The sequence below is a fragment of the Brienomyrus brachyistius genome, unplaced genomic scaffold (genome assembly GCF_023856365.1).
Source record: "Brienomyrus brachyistius isolate T26 unplaced genomic scaffold, BBRACH_0.4 scaffold63, whole genome shotgun sequence".
Classification (NCBI taxonomy): Eukaryota; Metazoa; Chordata; class Actinopteri; order Osteoglossiformes; family Mormyridae; genus Brienomyrus; species Brienomyrus brachyistius.
The window spans coordinates 705704-723804 of NW_026042338.1; the positions used below are offsets into that span (position 1 = coordinate 705704).

Here is an 18101-nt window from a genome sequence, read left to right on the forward strand (position 1 = left end):
TTATACTTCAAAATGAATTATAGTCTGCAGAGTGTTCTGTGCGTCCTGACAATCTGCTGCAGTCATATGATCACTAATTGTGAGTCAGTGCATCTTTGCTCAAAACTAGAGGTAAAAACATTATGTAGAAGCTACAGCCAAAAATCACAGAATATACAGGAATATATAGGAACACATCAACAGCAAGATGGACGTGAACCTCCCATAACAGTCAGACCAGTGCTTCCAGTGCAGTCCTTAGCCATCTTTCTGCCAGGTGTCCCTACACTCGACACGTATCACTGAAAGGAGGAGATGTGAACATTCCCAGCAGCTAATGCAGCAGCAACTGGCACTTGGATTCCTGATCCCATGAGTAAAATCCTTTTTCTCCCTGTATTGTTATACCTGGGAACATGTCAAATCACCAATTACATCTGGGTGATATGACGATATTACCGGTAATGAGCGTAATCAGACAAGTATCCCGGTGTCGATATCTGACAGTGACTAACCGGCGATAATCGTCTTTGCTGGGGAAATGCGCTTAAGCTACATACAAAGAGAGAGTTCCAGAGTTTGGGCCCATAGTGACTAAAAGCTGCCCCCTCCCTCCCCAGCCGGGTTTTAGGAATAATCAGATAATTACTGCTGGATGATCTGACTGATCTGCCTGGGAAATACTTTACAGTCATGTTACTGAGGCAGGACAGAGCTAAACCACGGAAATATTTACAAATTAGCCAGTGAACTTTAAAATCAATCCTAGAAGCCAGAGGAAGCCAGTGCAGGGATGTGAGAGCAGGTGTGATGTGATCCCTGTGCCTGGTGCATGTTAACACCCCGTCAGCGGCATTCTGGGCCCGTTGTAGATGTGATCCCCCTGACTGGTGCGTGTTAACACTCCGCCAGGGACATTCTGGGCCCGTTGTAGATGTGATACCTGTGACTGGTGCGTGTTAACACTCCGCCAGCGGCATTCTGGGCCCGTTGTAGATGTGATCCCCCTGACTGGTGCGTGTTAACACTCCGCCAGCGGCATTCTGGGCCGTTGTAGATGTGAAATAGATTTTTTATGCTGACCAGACAATTGGGCATTACAGTAATCTATTCTACTAGAAAAAAAAACAGGTTTTATTTTTTCATAGCCAGCATACTGTATGACAGCAGACCCTATAACCTATGTGGAGGGACGAACAAGACAAGCACTTACGAATGTTAATTTCTGTTCAAAATAAGAAAATTGCAGACAGCCTTGATAACCCAGCTACGAATCCTTTCTTTGCAGATCCTTTCATTACGATCAAAACTTGAGATAAAATATAAGGAACCATTAACAGTTTTCAAATGAACAGCCTGACTATTAATCAGTTTTAAAAGCTTGTCCGTTGTGGTGTGTAACCTCCATTGTTTAAGCATAATAATAATGAAAATACATTAAGCATGATGTATTATTATTATTATTATTATTATTATTATTATTATTATTATTATTAATATTAATATAAACGATGCGACTTATCATGGAATTCCATGCCAGCTGTTTCACTATTGGAGTGTCACAGTTTCTTGACATCCAATTGACCAATCACAGCCTGACTTCCAACCAGCCAATCACAACATGAACCACTGTTCCTCTGGGCAAAATCGTTCTGCACTGATCCACGAAAATATGCAACTTGTCCTGTATTTTCACAAACATTTCCTACCCCTGAGCTCAGCAAAATATATTATAGGTCACTACCGTCTTTGTAAGTTTCATAGTCAGGGAACCGACGTTACACGGTTTGCGGATTTTCTTCACATCTTAAAAAACAATGTATGATAAAATTAATGTAGAGCTATAACTATTGAACGTGCATGATTCTGCAATTCATAGTCAATAGTTACATAGACAAGTTTCATAGAGGTGTGTAGCCTTGTGAAGAAGATGTGTGTGTCAGTAACGTGCTCTGGCCCCATCCCTGCTAGACGTGGTGATGAAATATACAGCAGATTATTGTTGCTGCATCACTGGCTGTCAGATTGGTGCCCGAAAAATGCTGTGGGTTATACAGATAATTGGCAAATGTTTGGGGGTAGGTCTGGGCTTTTGAAGAGGGACGGTATTCACCCCTCGTGGGCTGGTGCCGATCTCCTGTCCAAAAGCATAGCTCATAGTCTCCAGGCAAATCGCTGACTAGCCAGAGCCAAGTCCAGGCGGCAGGCAAACCAGCATAACCGACCGCCTGCTAGTCGCTTAGAGTCGTCACCTAGGGTTCATGTTAATGGGACTGTGTCTGTTCCCCGCACTTTTAATCGTGGAGGTCTATTCCACCGTAGTCATAATAACTTAATAATAATTAAACCAAATCCATTATTAGATAATAGGTGTAATGCAAGGCTAAAACTTGGACTTTTGAATGCAAGATCACTGGTCCTAAGGCGCTACTAATAAATGAAATGATTACTGATTTTAGTCTTGGTCCTTATGCCTTACAGAGACCTGACTTAAACCGAATGAATTCATGGCACTAAATGAATCTACTCCAGCTGATTACAGCATAACCCTCGACCAGATGGCAAAGGTGCTGGTGCTGCTGCAATATTTCAGTCTGACCTAGGAGTGTCTGAGCAAAGTGCTTATAGCTTTGGCACATTTGAAATTCTTCTTCTTAGTCTTGTGGGATCATCTCTTTGTAGTTCTTCACCTCCAATCACCATTGTTATTGTGTATAGACTTCCTGGTCCCTAACCACCAGTCACCATTGTTATTGTGTATAGACCGCCTGGTCCCTAACTTCCAATCACCACTGTTATTGTGCATAGACCACCTTGTCCCTAACCTCCAATCACCATTGTTATTGTGTATAGACTTCCTGGTCCCTAACCTCCAATCACGACTGTTATTGTGTATAGACCGCCTGGTCCCTAACCTCCAATCACCACTGTTATTGTGCATAGACCGCCTTGTCCCTAACCTCCAATCACAATTGTTATTGTGTATAGACCGCCTGGTCCCAAACCTCCAATCACCATTGTTCTTATGTATAGACCACCTGGTCCCTAACCTAAAATCACGATTGTTACTGTGTATAAACCACCTGGTCCCTGAAGATTTTTCAGCAATCAAAGCCGGGATCTTAATATTCACATGGAGAACAACAGTAATCCTTTAACAACAATGTTTTCTGCTATCCTAGACTCTGTAGATGTTTGTCAGAATGTAGTCGGCCTACTGATGCCTGTAACCACATCCTGGATTTGATTCCTAGCCATGGTGTCCTGGTGGATCACATATCTATTATACCTCAGAATCCTCTGCTTTCAGATCATTACTTGTTAACGTTTGATATACAGTATAGCCTCCCTTCGGCTCCAGGTCCAAAGTACAGTATCAGATGTTCCATTGCCTCATTAAATACATCAGTATTTCTCAACCAACTTCCACAGTCCTTCAGCCTTACATCTGAAGCCCCTTGTGAAAATGAACCTGAACGGGTAACTGTGCACATGGAGAAATCGCTTCGCAGCACCTAGATCTTGTAGCTCCACTTAAGAAGATAAAGCATAGAGATAAGAAACCTGCCCCCTGGTGCTCTGATCATACGCGTAACTTAAACAGGCTTCACGCAAGCTAGAGCGCAAATGGGGCTCAACTAAACTAGAAGTTTTCAGAACTACCTGGAAGGAGCCTCTCTAAGTACAGACTGCGAGGTCTGTGTACCTCTCCAGACTCATGGAAGAGAACAAAAATAATCCTAAATTCCTGTTTGAATCTCTGTCCAGGTTAACACAGAATTCTTCAACATTAAACTCACAAGTCTCACAAGCTTTTATGAGTGATGACTTTATTACATTTGTAATGGTAAAATAAAGATTAGACAGACCATCCAGTGCCCGTCTGTAGCTACATACAGCTGCCAGCCTCCTGCTAGTCCTATGCGTACTGATAATGACACCTTTGAATCTTTCCTTCTTATAAAACAATCAGAACTTTTGAGCTTAGTTTCCTCCTGCAAATCCTCTACTAGCCTCATAGACCCAATTCCTACAAGATTCCTGAAGGAGATTCGACCACAGATTAGCACCACCCTGTTAAATGTGTTAGACTCGTCTCTTAAGCTTGGATATGATCCAAAACCTTTTAAACTACCTGTTATTAGACCTGTTCTAAAGAAACCTTGAAAATCTTGAACCTAGTGATTTAGGAAATTATAAATCAATCTCAAATCTTCCGAAAGTTCCTGGAAAAGCTGTTGCTTCCCAGCTGTCGTCTTTCCTACAGAAAAATAATGCTGATGAATTATATCAGTCTGGCTTTAGACCAAACCACAGCACAGAAAGAGCTTCAGGCAAAGTAGTGAATGATTTGCTTATGGCTTCTGACAGTGGCTGTATATCTGTGTTGGTATTACTAGACTTAACTGCAGCATTTGATACTGTGGAGCATAATATCCTCTTGGAGCGGCTAGAATCTGTGGTTGGCATTAAGGAGACAGCCCTCTCTTGGTTTGGCTCCTATTTAACTGATCATTATCAGTTTATCAACGTGATCAATGAATCTTCCAAGATCACTAAAGTCAAATATGGTGTAGTATCACACACACACATACTTCTATCGCCCAAAGATTTAGGGACCTACAAACAGCAGAATGGACCTCAAGGAGAAGAGACACCCTCAACTTGGCACCACCCCCCCCCCCCCCATACATCCTGCCTTACATACCAGGGATTCACCCAACACCCTAAAGAAATTTTCTTTTAAGTTCAGCCTTTGTATTCCCTATATATGGATTTACTAGTCTCTACTACTAGTCTCGATACCCAGATAGGTTATGTTTGTGTGTCCTTAGACAATCTTAGTGTTTAGCTACCCCTGCATACATGCTCTCATGATTATCCCAGAGGAATCTTGAAGATTAAATAATGTAACCAGGTATCTTAGTGTGGCTCCTAACTATCAGAGGTTCTTTCTTTCTTTCTTTAACAACCCCCCCTTTCCCACATTCCTCTGTGGCCCTTATCTGATCTTTGTGGTCCGTTAGCACTTCTTTGTCCTCTACTATTCTGCATTAAAAGACTGAATTAATGTGCACATTATCAATTCTGGAGAGCAGATAATTGGGAAAAGCCACAACAACCAAAATATGTTGTTCCCAGATGTGCAATTTAAATTGGTATTACCACAAACTAACGGACACGTCTATCTAAGGGTAAGATGTGCTATTTAAATGTGAATATGTAATGTAATGTCTGTACAAATGATCCAAAGTAGCAACCTCTGTTGATGTATAAGGATGGGATTTATTAACATACATAACATCAGAAATTGTTAATTAATTAATACAGATGGTATGAGGTGTGACCCCCAGGCTGGTATGGCATGTTTGCTGACAAACTGATGGAAAATCACTCCTGATTCCAAATATGCTCAGTGGTTACCATGAAACTGTATGTATCAAAAGTTACACCAGTTTAATGAAAATCATCAGTAACCAGTCTAGTCATAAATATCAAACCAGTCTAGTCATAAATATCAAAATGACTGCCACAGACACCCCTCTGAAAACCTGCCAACTAGATGATCAGCCATTGCTTCAGGTGTCGAATTCCTGGTCATCCCTATTCATGAACTTTAGACCATATAACATGGCACCTCAGAACAGAGCAGGGGGAAGAAGAGAGAGGAGCAGAGGAGAACATCAGCCCTGCAGAGTGAGGAGAAGTGAAGCCCCGGGGGAAGAGCAGCCCGTGAGAAGCCCTCCTGAAGCCTGCCGGTGAAGGCCTGCTACCCAACAGAGAACTGCAACCAAGACAGAGCCTTTCACCTTAAAGCTTCACAAGGAGGGAGAATCCAAGGGGCTCCACTCCAACAACCGCTCCAGACGCCGCACCTTCTTGGGTGCTACCATTCCCTCAGCTCATCACCTCTGCAACCTACTGCCAAGACCCCCTCCACTCTGCAAACAAGTAAACCAGCTTCCTTTCATTCTAACAACCTAAGCTGTTCTGTTAGCCTGCTTTATGCTCATGTTTCCACAAACTGTGCTTGCTTTGCAGAACAGTATTTCCCTTTTAAGGTTACCCATTTTAAATCTGGTCACTGCATTTTCATGTTACATTCTGTTTGGTTCTATTCCGTTATTTTGTGTTTGTTGTTTGTGTTAAGTGTAATGTCTGTCTTATGTTAGTTGTAGTGTTAGTTAGGAATAAATGCATGTCTTTTACACCACTTCAGCCTCCGTCATTGAGTGCTCACAATAGTCCCTGCCTCTGTGCGATCTGGCTACTACGCTCTGAAAGCTCAAACTCGCCTGAAATATCGCGAGTCTCTCTCTCAACGTCCGTGAGAAGAGCTTCACTACCGATCGTTTACATTACCTGGTGATGCAGCTCACTGGACGAGCATTCTAACCCAGGTTACTAAGCAATACTGGTAACTAGTGAATCCCATTTAAGTCTCACATTAATCGACTCACGGGGATTTGCAATCGAGTTTGGAGTTTTTAATTAAATAATAATTAATTAAAATGTAATTAATTTCAAAACATATTGGTGGAGATATTAACATTTACCTGACCTAAATATTCCTACAATGGTGTCCCACAGGGATCAGTGCTGGGCCGCTACTGTACACTGTATATATTGGTCACATTATCAGAAATCATGGTGTTGGGTTTCATTGCTTTGCTGATGATACACAGTTATATATATCTGTTAAGCCGGATGATGCATCACAGCTCTCGGTTAGACGACTGTCGACTAGATATCCGGTGCTGGATGGCAAATCATTTCTTTATGTTAAACACAGAAATACAGAAGTACTGTTAACTGGTCTGAAGGCGGCTCGAAATAAGTTTGACAACCTCAACCTTGGTGGTCTTCCTACCCAACTTAACACAGTGGTCAGAGATCTTGGTCTTCTGGTTGATTCAGATTTATGTTTCGATGCTCATATAAAAAGCATCACTAAAGCTGTGTTCTATCATGTACGGAACCTCGCCAAGCTTCGGAAGATGCTCTCCTTTCATGAAGCGGAAACACTAACACCTTTATAACTTCCAGGCTGGATACTGTAATGCCTTCCTTTCTGGGTGCCCATCTGGATCCTCACATAAACTTCAGCTGGTACAAAATGCAGCAGCCAGAGTTCTTACAAACACTAATAAATGTGATTATATTAGCCCTGTTCTATGCTCCCTTCACTGGCTTCCAGTTAAGTCTCGGAATAACTACAAAATACTGCTATTCTGCTATAGAACTGTCAGTCTGTCACTTTAGCTTCACACCCCCTTGTGGAATTGGAGTGCTGACATTTCAGGGACTCCCCATGCCTGCGTTCCCACCTGCCTCTCCCTCCTACTTATGCTGCCATAGCCATATCTGCCGGAGCTTACATACTGCACTCATCTAACTGTTTGCAATGCCTCTAGTCTCCCCTACTTTGGCTAACTGCACATTTTATTTCCCCTACTCCCCCTGGGCTGTGCTGCCTGGAGACCCCGAATTTTTATATCCTGCCTGCCCTGCTGCCTGCGACGTCTCCACTACCTGTGACATCCTTCCGGCCTGCTCACCCTTCTGCCTGTGACATCTTCCCTGTTTACCCTGCTGCCGTACTACTGTTCTCCCTGCCATCTGAAGCAGCTCCAGCACTTGCTGTCATCACCTCCCTGCCCCCCGCTTTGTGACTGAAATGTTAAGATTGGGATAATGTGAATTAGGACTTTGCCATCTTGATCATTTGACTTCCTCTGCTGCCCCCTGGAGGATGGGCTCCCCCTTTCAGTCTGGTTAGGGTTAGGGCTTCCTCTGCTGCCCCCTGGAGGATGGGCTCCTCCTCTGAGTCTGGTTCCTCCCAAGCTTTCGTCTTTCTAGGGAGTTTTTCCTTGCCACTCTCCCTTCTGACTTGCTCACTGGGGGCTTTGGGCAGGGATGCTGTGCTTTGAGATGATGTAATGTTGTGAAAACACACTATAGAAATAAAACTTAACTGAATTGAAATTGCATTCAGCGTTTGGGGGGGGGGGGGGGGCGAGAGACTGAAAACGATTATTTATTGCGATATTTTTAAACTAAATGACACATACACATTTAACTTATCACCCAGCCCTAATCAACAGTACACTAATCGGAGAGCTATCAGTCCTGTGAAATAGGCTTTTAGAAAAAATGTTTGTTTGAATAATTTATGAATAATGATTCACCCCCATGGGGAAATTGTCTTTCCGCCCCTCCCATCTTGCTCTCCAAGAGACAACACAGACACATATACAGGTGAGAGGAAGATTGGGCGTCGCAGCGCAGGATCGGCCAGCATCCAGCACCCCTGCAGCTCAAGGACTCAGCGATGACATCACTCTGCCGGCCAAGAGATCTGAACCAGCAACCTTCCGCTCATGGACACAGAGTCCGATCCCAAAGAGTCACGCACCACACCCAGAATTTACAGAAATGCTTCCAACAGCATCGAAAACTGAAACGAATATGAGTGGTTTTCCCACTATTAATGAAAACTGGACCATTCTGTATGATGCTGTATCTTTGGTTATTTGTTACACAAAGGATGGTCGTGGAAATTTTGTCTTTTTTGTTTTTACTACATCACTACCTTCAGTTAATATAAACTACATTAAAAAGCAACCTTCTTGATAAAACTGGGGAAATAAATTACATATATACATATTCATTTTATATTTTTAACAATGTTTATCTATGTTATGTATGTCTGCCGGACTAGATGTGTCATCACATCCTCAGCCAGGTGCAGCTGAGGCCAGCAGAGGGCGCCAGTGAGCAGCCAGAGACAGCAGTCATACGGAAGCTCCCAGCTCTGGGCTCCATCACATGAACACGCCTGCTGACAATAACACTCACATATCACTTATACACCCTGTGGATAAAGAGCCCTCACTGTTTCTATAGCAGGTTAGGATGCTGTGCCTGTGATCAGAAGGCCGACTGGCTGGGAATGGAAACATAGTAACAAATAGAAAGTGACATCACTACCTTCAGTCATTATAAAGTCTGTGGTCAAGATTAGCTACTGCTATACATCAGCTATAGCTGTGATTATCAAAATAAAACCCACTTATTAATCCATGAGAAGAAATATATAATATATATTACACATTTCAAACAAAATTCATGTATCACTGCTAGACCAGACATGATTTCCCATCCCCACGTCACTTACAGAGCCGTCCTGGAGTTCTTGACCACAGGCAGCAGCCTGCAGTGCTGTTTATCTGATCTGATGTATTTCTTCAGGTCAAACACATCCAGCTCCTCATCTGACATCAGCATCACAAAGGCCAGAGCTGAGTACTGTGCAGGTGAGAGGTCATCTGCTGAAATGTTTCCTGAATTTAAGTATCTTTGTACTTCCTCTACTAGAGAATTGTCACCCAGCTCAGTCAGACAGTGGAACAGGTTGATGGTCCTTTCTGGAGATAAATTCTCCTGTATTTTCTCCTTGATGTATTGGGCTGTTTCCTTAATGGTATGTGAGCTGATTCTTGTCGGCCCCAGTAGCCTTTGTAACAGAGTCTTACTGGAGTCTGTTGAGAGGCCCAGGAGGAAGCGGAGGTAGAGGTCCAAGTGTCCATTCTTGCTCTTTAATGCCTGATCCACCGCAGTCTTCAGCAGGTCAGCTGATGAGTTTAACAGAAACACATATAAAGCAGCGAGATACTCCTGGATGCTCAGATGCACAAAGCAGTACACCTTCTCCTGGTACAACCCATACTCCTCTTTAAAGACTTCTGTGCACACTCCAGAGTAAACTGAAGTTTCAGTGACATCAATGTCATTCTCTGACAGATCATGCTCATAAAATATGAGATGGCCTTTCTCAAGGTTGTCAAAAGCAAGTTTACCAAGTTTTAAAAGGAATTGCTTGCTGTATTGCTTAAGCTTAGTTTCTTGGTTTTTCATATACTTGTCATTTTTTAAACTTGACTGAAAGATCAGGAAGTGTGTGTACATTTCAGTCAGAGTCCTTGGAATTTCTCCCCTGTCAGTCTCACTAAAAAGCCTCTTAAGCACAGTGGCTGAAATCCAGCAGAACACAGGAATGTGGCACATGATGAAGAGGCTCCTTGATGATTTCACATGTGTGATAATTCTGCTGGCCAGGCTCTGATCACTAAATCTCCTCCTGAAATACTCCTCCTTCTGGGCATCACTGAACCCTCGTATCTCTGTGACCTGGTGGACACACTCAGGAGGTATCTGATTGGTTGCTGCTGGCCGGGAGGTTATCCAGAGGAGAGCGGATGGGAGCAGATTCCCCTTAATGATGTTAGTCAACAGCACATCCAGTGACGTTTTCATTGTTACATCAAACCAGCTCTCATTGTTCTGAAAATCCAGAGGAAGGCGACACTCATCCAGGCCATCAAAGATGAACAAGACTTTGTACCTAAACAGCTCAGTGGATTGAAATGATTTCAGTTCTGGGATAAAGCGGTGAAGCAGTTCAATCAGACTGTATTCATCCTTAATCAAATTCAGGTCCCGGAAAGGAAGAGCAAATATGAAGTGAACATCCTGGTTTGCTTTTCCTTCTGCCCAGTCGAGAATAAATTTCTGCACAGAGACTGTTTTCCCGATACCTGCCACCCCTTTAGTGAGTACAGTTCTGATAGGTGTCTCACGCCCACATAAGGGTTTAAATATATCATTGCACTTGACTGTAGTATCTTCTGTTCTTTTCATGGATGCTGTTTCAATCTGTCTCACTTCATGTTCATCATTCACTGCTCCAGTCCCACCTTCAGTTATGTAGAGTTCTGTGTAAATCTCACTGAGAAGTGTTGGTTGTCCTTCCTTAGCTTTCCCTTCAAATACACACTCAAATTGCTTCTTAAGTTTACCTTTGATTTCCTGTTGATGTTGCAGCATGAGCTGTCCTGAAAAGAAATGAGAGGAAAATGCACTAATTCTCACCGTGATCCTGACCAGTATGAGAGGAAGAATATTTTCCAAAAACACACTTCTTCACACATACATATCCAGATATTTCCCTGTGACTGTGAATGTGAAACTGAAAGTTTTATCATGCGTATTTTACTGGAACACCGCATACAGAACCGTGAATAAGCCTTAGGCAGCCAAAGTAAATGTTTAAAGCCATTTATCTGGGTAGTAAGTGTATATCTGCTCAGAACCAAAAAAAACACAAAACCCCTTTTCATTTCCCAAACCTCTCCTCAGCGGCACCACAGCAAGTCCATGTATTTGTTAAATTTCACCACCGGCTCACTTCATTAACTAATTAAATTAGTTTAAAACCTCAATGAGATATTGATCAGCTACATGAGGTGTGTTAGTGGTCAAGTATAAAAATACATGGATATACTGCAAATATTAGGGTGATGTTGGGAGAGGTTCTAAAATGGCAAACATACTTTGACATACATATTATAGTAGTTATACCCCAACATGAAGACCATTTAAACATCCTTTTCTGTAGCTGCCTAAGACTTTTGCACAATATTGTACATGTACATAATGTTATAAAGCTCTTACTCTTCTCCAGCATGTCAGCAAGATCATTTTGCTTCATGGTCCTCAGGATGTACAGTGTGATCTTCAGAGCTACCTCTCTAACACTGGTCTTCTGCATCTGACCATCACAGTCCAGGTCATTGTCCTCCTCCAGCTGAGGCTCAGAGCATTCTGGGTAATTCTGATCTAGGTACCTCACAAACGTCTTCAGCTCGTCCTTTAGGAACTTCATGGCTTTTTCCTCTAGTGACTAAAATAAACAGTCAGAGTTAATTATTGCTACTTACACCAAACCTTTTCAGAGTTTCACTTGTGAATCATAGTTTAAAACATATTTTCTTTAACATGATGAATTTATTATTATGCAGCTGTATAAAATATAAGCTAATTCACATAACAGCCAAGGAAATATATATCAGCAATAAATACAAACCTTCAATATGGATGATAAACCCGATTTATCATGTAGATCTGAACTGCATTCTTCCATTTGGTTTCTGTGAATTAGGCAGAAACATAAAAACCTCAATTAATATACACAAATGTAACAGAAAGACTGAAAAGTTCCCCATTAAAGTTGCTGTTACTGCAGATAAAGAATAACATTGTGATATATTACAACACCAATTCCAAAAAGTTGAGACATTGTACAAATTGTAAATAAAAACAGAATGCAATGATATGTAAATCACAAGAGGATCACAATCCCCCTAATACTGCACTGGCAAATAGTGGAGCAATTTCAGAAAGAAGTTCCTCGGTATAAAACTGCAAAGAGGTTGAATATTTCATCATCTACAACACATAATGTAATCAAAAGAATCTGAGAATCTGGAGAAATCTCTGTGAAAAACCAGACTAGATGCCTGTGATATTTTGGCCCTTAGGCAGCACTGCATCACAAACAGGCATGATTCTGTAATGGAATCACTAAATAGGCTCAGGAATATTTCCCAAAAACATTGTCAGTGAACACAATTCGCGCTGCCAGGCACAGATGGCAGTTAAAACTCTATCATCCAAAGAAGAAGCCGAATATGAAGATGATCCAGAATCACCGACGTCGTCTCTGGGCCAAAGCTCATTTAAAATGGACTGCGGCTGAGTGGAAAACTGTTCTGTGGTCAGTCGTATCTAAATTTGAAATTCTTTTTGGAAACCAGGGACACCATGTCATCCGGACTAAAGAGGAGAAGGACCAGCCAGCGTGTTATCAGCACTCAGTTCAAAAGCCAGCATCTCTGATGGTGTGGGGGTGCATTAGTACATATGGCAGGGGCAGCCTGCATATCTGGAAAGGCACCATCAGTGCTGAAAGGTATATCCAGGTTCTAGAGCAACAGATGCTCCCATCCAGACGACGTCTCTTTCAGTGAAGACCTTGCATTTTCCCACATGACAATGCCAAACCACACACTGCATCAATTACAACATGATGGATTCGTAGAAGAAGGGTCCGGGTACTGAACTGGCCTGCCAGCGGTCTAGATCTTTCAGGCATTGAGAACATTTGGTGCATCATAAAAGGAAAAATATGACACAGAAGATCTAGGACAGTTGAGCAACTAGAATCCTGTATCAGACAAGAATGGGACAACATTCCTCTCCCAAAACTCAAACTGATCTCCTCAGTGCCCAGACATTTACAGACTGTTGTTAAAAGAAGAGGAGATGCCACACAGTGGTAAACATGGCCTTGTTCCAACTTTTTTGAGATGTGTTGCTGCTGCGACATTCAAAATTTTTCCTTACAATGATGCATTTTCTCAGTTTAAACATTTGACATGTTTTTTGTGCTCTGTTATGAATAAAATATAGCTTTATCAGATTTCCATATCACTGCATTGTGTTTTCATTTACAATTTGCAGAACATCCCAACATTTTCGGAATTGGGGTTGTAGTTTGGAAAGATGTATCTGCCATGTTAAGCTTTATTCACTGGGGCGGCTTCCTGATTCTCTCATGACAGCAGAAGAGAACCAGTGGCATCAGGCTCCAGCACACAGAGACACAGAAGGCAGGAAGGACAGTTTTCTATGCAGCCCTTTGTACCCAGTGACATTTAGAGTCATTCACTTGATTAGCAGAGCTAAATACCAGCATCTGATTCACAATCCTCAGTCAAGAAACTGGTTAAATAGCTTGTTGGTTAAATTCAGCACCTACAAGGCTAATGGGCCGAATCTGTCCTTCAGCACCTACAGGGTTACCTCTGTAACGGCTCTGTATATTTACCTTTGATCTGTAGGAAAAGGTCCCTCTCTGAAGTGGAGTGGTTCTCCCATTGACCAGTCACTCTTCATGGAAACACAGCTGGGTACAGGGGAGTCTGCTCTCTCCATCAGGACACTGTGGGCAGCGAGAGGAAACAAACCCTCATGGTATAAATATAATTCATACAATGGGGACGGCATCACACTGCTGTTTAGCCTTCTGCTCTGCCTTCATGTACTTTGATATGCTGTGAAGCTCTTGATGTAAACAGACTTATTTACAGTCAGCTTTTAAGGAAATTGTCTCATCTAAAATTTAGATATTATATGAAACGTTACCACAGGCGCAACCCAAGACAAACACAGTATCTGCCGGTGCTATAGCGCCCCCCGGTGTCCGTTACCACAGGCGCAACCCAAGACAAACACAGTATCTGCCGGCGCTATAGCGCCCCCCGGTGTCCGCTACCACAGGCGCAACCCAAGACAAACACAGTATCTGCCGGTGCTATAGTGCCCCCCGGTGTCCGTTACCACAGGCGCGACCCAAGACAAACACAGTATCTGCCGGTGCTATAGCGCCCCCCGGTGTCCGTTACCACAGGCGCAGCCCAAGGCAAACACAGTATCTGCCGGCGCTATAGCGCCCCCCGGTGTCCATTACCACAGGCGCAACCCAAGACAAACACAGTATCTGCCGGCGCTATAGCGCCCCCCGGTGTCCGTTACCACAGGCGCAACCCAAGACAAACACAGTATCTGCCGGCGCTATAGCGCCCCCCGGTGTCCGTTACCACAGGCGCAACCCAAGACAAACACAGTATCTGCCGGCGTTATAGCGCCCCCCGGTGTCCTTTACCACTGGCGCAACCCAAGACAAACACAGTATCTGCCGGCGCTATAGCGCCCCCCGGTGTCCGTTACCACAGGCGCAACCCAAGACAAACACAGTATCTGCCGGCGTTATAGCGCCCCCCGGTGTCCATTACCACAGGCGCAACCCAAGACAAACACAGTATCTGCCGGCGCTATAGCGCCCCCCGGTGTCCGTTACCACAGGTGCAACCCAAGACAAACACAGTATCTGCCGGCGCTATAGCGCCCCCCGGTGTCCGTTACCACAGGCGCAACCCAAGACAAACACAGTATCTGCCAGTGCTATAGAGAGATCAGCACAAGTCATACACACTGTGACAAGCTATAACACAGGGGGTAACTCTGCCAGGGGCTGATCTGGGCAGCTAGAGGCACATCGAGGAGGAACAAAGGATGGGGGGAGGCAGGTTAACTTCCTCCTGACCTGGCAGGGTAGAGACTGGCAGAGGAACACACCTGACCTCTTATCTGCAGCCGCATAACTGGCCCAGCTGCGCATGCAGGGCAGGCAGCCTGAGAGCTGACAGGGCCTGGCAGGGCTGTGCGCTTTAGGAGCTCGATGGCTACCTCCAGATCAGAGTTCTGACACATGCGGCCCCCTCCACCCGCTTGGACCGGATGCTAGTGAGCGGCAGCACAGCCTCAGTTGGAACACTCTGGGTCGCCCTCCACGTCCGTAACGCACATTCCTTTTTATTTATATTTATATCTTGAAAAATATTCTCTTTTCTAATTATTATGTTTTTTTGTGTACTGTGTACTTCGTAAACTTGTTTACCTACAGAAATTTTGTTTACTTCTATAAATGTTTACTCACTTGCACTATATCTGCTGTCTTTGCAGGTTGTCTTTGATATACATTGTATGTTTGTATCTGTGCACTTTGCTGCTGAACACAAGAGAATTTAACCCTGGGATCAACAAATCATCTTATTTTATACTCAGGGGATGAGAACCACTGCAGTGTCACATTAATTATGATCTGAATCAGCAAGTATTTAAACGTCACCTTTGGCAAAGAAACCAATAGTCTTTCTCTTTTTTTGTCTGATGATAGTAGTTTATTGTTTAAGCCACACAGTTTGATTAAACATGTTAAACTGAAGCCTTCGTCTGAGTACGATCTAATGAATTCATGAGAGTGAAATTATTTGTTATCAAAACAGAAACATCCGTCTCACGAGGCGACAATCTATTGCTGAGTCATTCTTTAATGGACATGCAGGGGGAAACAGGCAAACCAGTTTTTTCCAGCTCTGTGCAGAGGACTGAAATTTAAAATCCATTTTGCGATTAAATAATTTCCAATTCCAGCTCGCAGAAAGTCAGGTTTTACAGTAATCCTCATCCATTTACCTCAGATGTTATAGAATACAGACAAAACTTTCGCCTGAATTGCCAAAGGGCGTGAAATTTGTTAAAGGAAAATATTGGTGCATTCATTATAAATACGTTATTTCCTCATAGATTGTATGTGTCTCTGTACCATTTGACTGAGAGTCTGAATGTCATTAAAAGTGTTTGTTTAAATGCACATTTACCTTTGATCAGTAGGAAAAGGTCCCTCTCTGAAGTGGAGTGGTTCTCCCATTGACCAGTCACTCTTCATGGAAACACAGCTGGGTACAGGGGAGTCTGCTCTCTCCATCAGGACACTGTGGGCAGCGAGAGGAAACAAACCCTCATGGTATAAATATAATTCATTCAATGGGGACGACATCACACTGCTGTTTAGCCTTCTGCTCTGCCTTCATGTACTTTGATATGCTGTGAAGCTCTTGATGTAAACAGACTTATTTACAGTCAGCTTTTAAGGAAATTGTCTCATCTAAAATTTAGATATTATATGAAACGTTACCACAGGCGCAACCCAAGACAAACACAGTATCTGCCGGTGCTATAGCGCCCCCCGGTGTCCGTTACCACAGGCGCAACCCAAGACAAACACAGTATCTGCCGGTGCTATAGCGCCCCCCGGTGTCCGTTACCACAGGCGCAACCCAAGACAAACACAGTATCTGCCGGTGCTATAGCGCCCCCCGGTGTCCGTTACCACAGGCGCAACCCAAGACAAACACAGTATCTGCCGGTGCTATAGTGCCCCCCGGTGTCCGTTACCACAGGCGCGACCCAAGACAAACACAGTATCTGCCGGTGCTATAGCGCCCCCCGGTGTCCGTTACCACAGGCGCAGCCCAAGGCAAACACAGTATCTGCCGGCGCTATAGCGCCCCCCGGTGTCCATTACCACAGGCGCAACCCAAGACAAACACAGTATCTGCCGGCGCTATAGCGCCCCCCGGTGTCCGTTACCACAGGCGCAACCCAAGACAAACACAGTATCTGCCGGCGCTATAGCGCCCCCCGGTGTCCGTTACCACAGGCGCAGCCCAAGACAAACACAGTATCTGCCGGTGCTATAGGGCCCCCCGGTGTCCATTACCACTAGCGCAGCCCAAGACAAACACAGTATCTGCCGGTGCTATAGAGAGATCAGCACAAGTCATACACACTGTGACAAGCTATAACACAGGGGGTAACTCTGCCAGGGGCTGATCTGGGCAGCTAGAGGCACATCGAGGAGGAACAAAGGATGGGGGGAGGCAGGTTAACTTCCTCCTGACCTGGCAGGGTAGAGACTGGCAGAGGAACACACCTGACCTCTTATCTGCAGCCGCATAACTGGCCCAGCTGCGCATGCAGGGCAGGCAGCCTGAGAGCTGACAGGGCCTGGCAAGGCTGTGCGCTTTAGGAGCTCGATGGCTACCTCCAGATCAGAGTTCTGACACATGCGGCCCCCTCCACCCGCTTGGACCGGATGCTAGTGAGCGGCAGCACAGCCTCAGTCGGAACACTCTGGGTCGCCCTCCACGTCCGTAACGCACATTCCTTTTTATTTATATTTATATCTTGAAAAATATTCTCTTTTCTAATTATTATGTTTTTTTGTGTACTGTGTACTTCGTAATCTTGTTTACCTACAGAAATTTTGTTTACTTCTATAAATGTTTACTCACTTGCACTATATCTGCTGTCTTTGCAGGTTGTCTTTGATATACATTGTATGTTTGTATCTGTGCACTTTGCTGCTGAACACAAGAGAATTTAACCCTGGGATCAACAAATCATCTTATTTTATACTCAGGGGATGAGAACCACTGCAGTGTCACATTAATTATGATCTGAATCAGCAAGTATTTAAACGTCACCTTTGGCAAAGAAACCAATAGTCTTTCTCTTTTTTTGTCTGATGATAGTAGTTTATTGTTTAAGCCACACAGTTTGATTAAACATGTTAAACTGAAGCCTTCGTCTGAGTACGATCTAATGAATTCATGAGAGTGAAATTATTTGTTATCAAAACAGAAACATCCGTCTCACGAGGCGACAATCTATTGCTGAGTCATTCTTTAATGGACATGCAGGGGGAAACAGGCAAACCAGTTTTTTCCAGCTCTGTGCTGAGGACTGAAATTTAAAATCCATTTTGCGATTAAATAATTTCCAATTCCAGCTCGCAGAAAGTCAGGTTTTACAGT

General features: G+C 43.7%; 2 protein-coding genes across 9 annotated transcripts in view; one reads left to right on the forward strand and one right to left on the reverse strand.

The window, feature by feature from the left end:
• Nucleotides 1-18101, reverse strand: part of LOC125725217 (NACHT, LRR and PYD domains-containing protein 3-like) — a 457448-nt gene that overhangs the window by 263995 nt on the left and 175352 nt on the right. Inside the window, exons 6-7 of one of the 5 annotated variants that reach the window (XM_049001944.1) lie at nucleotides 16104-16217; nucleotides 13709-13822 (exon numbers count right to left, since the gene is read on the reverse strand). The exons of the other annotated variants lie outside the window; for them this stretch is intronic. Coding sequence (XP_048857901.1) covers nucleotides 13709-13822; nucleotides 16104-16217 — 228 coding nt within the window. The remainder of the gene's footprint in view (nucleotides 1-13708; nucleotides 13823-16103; nucleotides 16218-18101) is intronic. 5 annotated transcript variants of the gene reach the window in all.
• The window catches only part of LOC125725238 (uncharacterized), a 110613-nt gene that overhangs the window by 34466 nt on the left and 58046 nt on the right, over nucleotides 1-18101 (forward strand). The window lies entirely within an intron of this gene.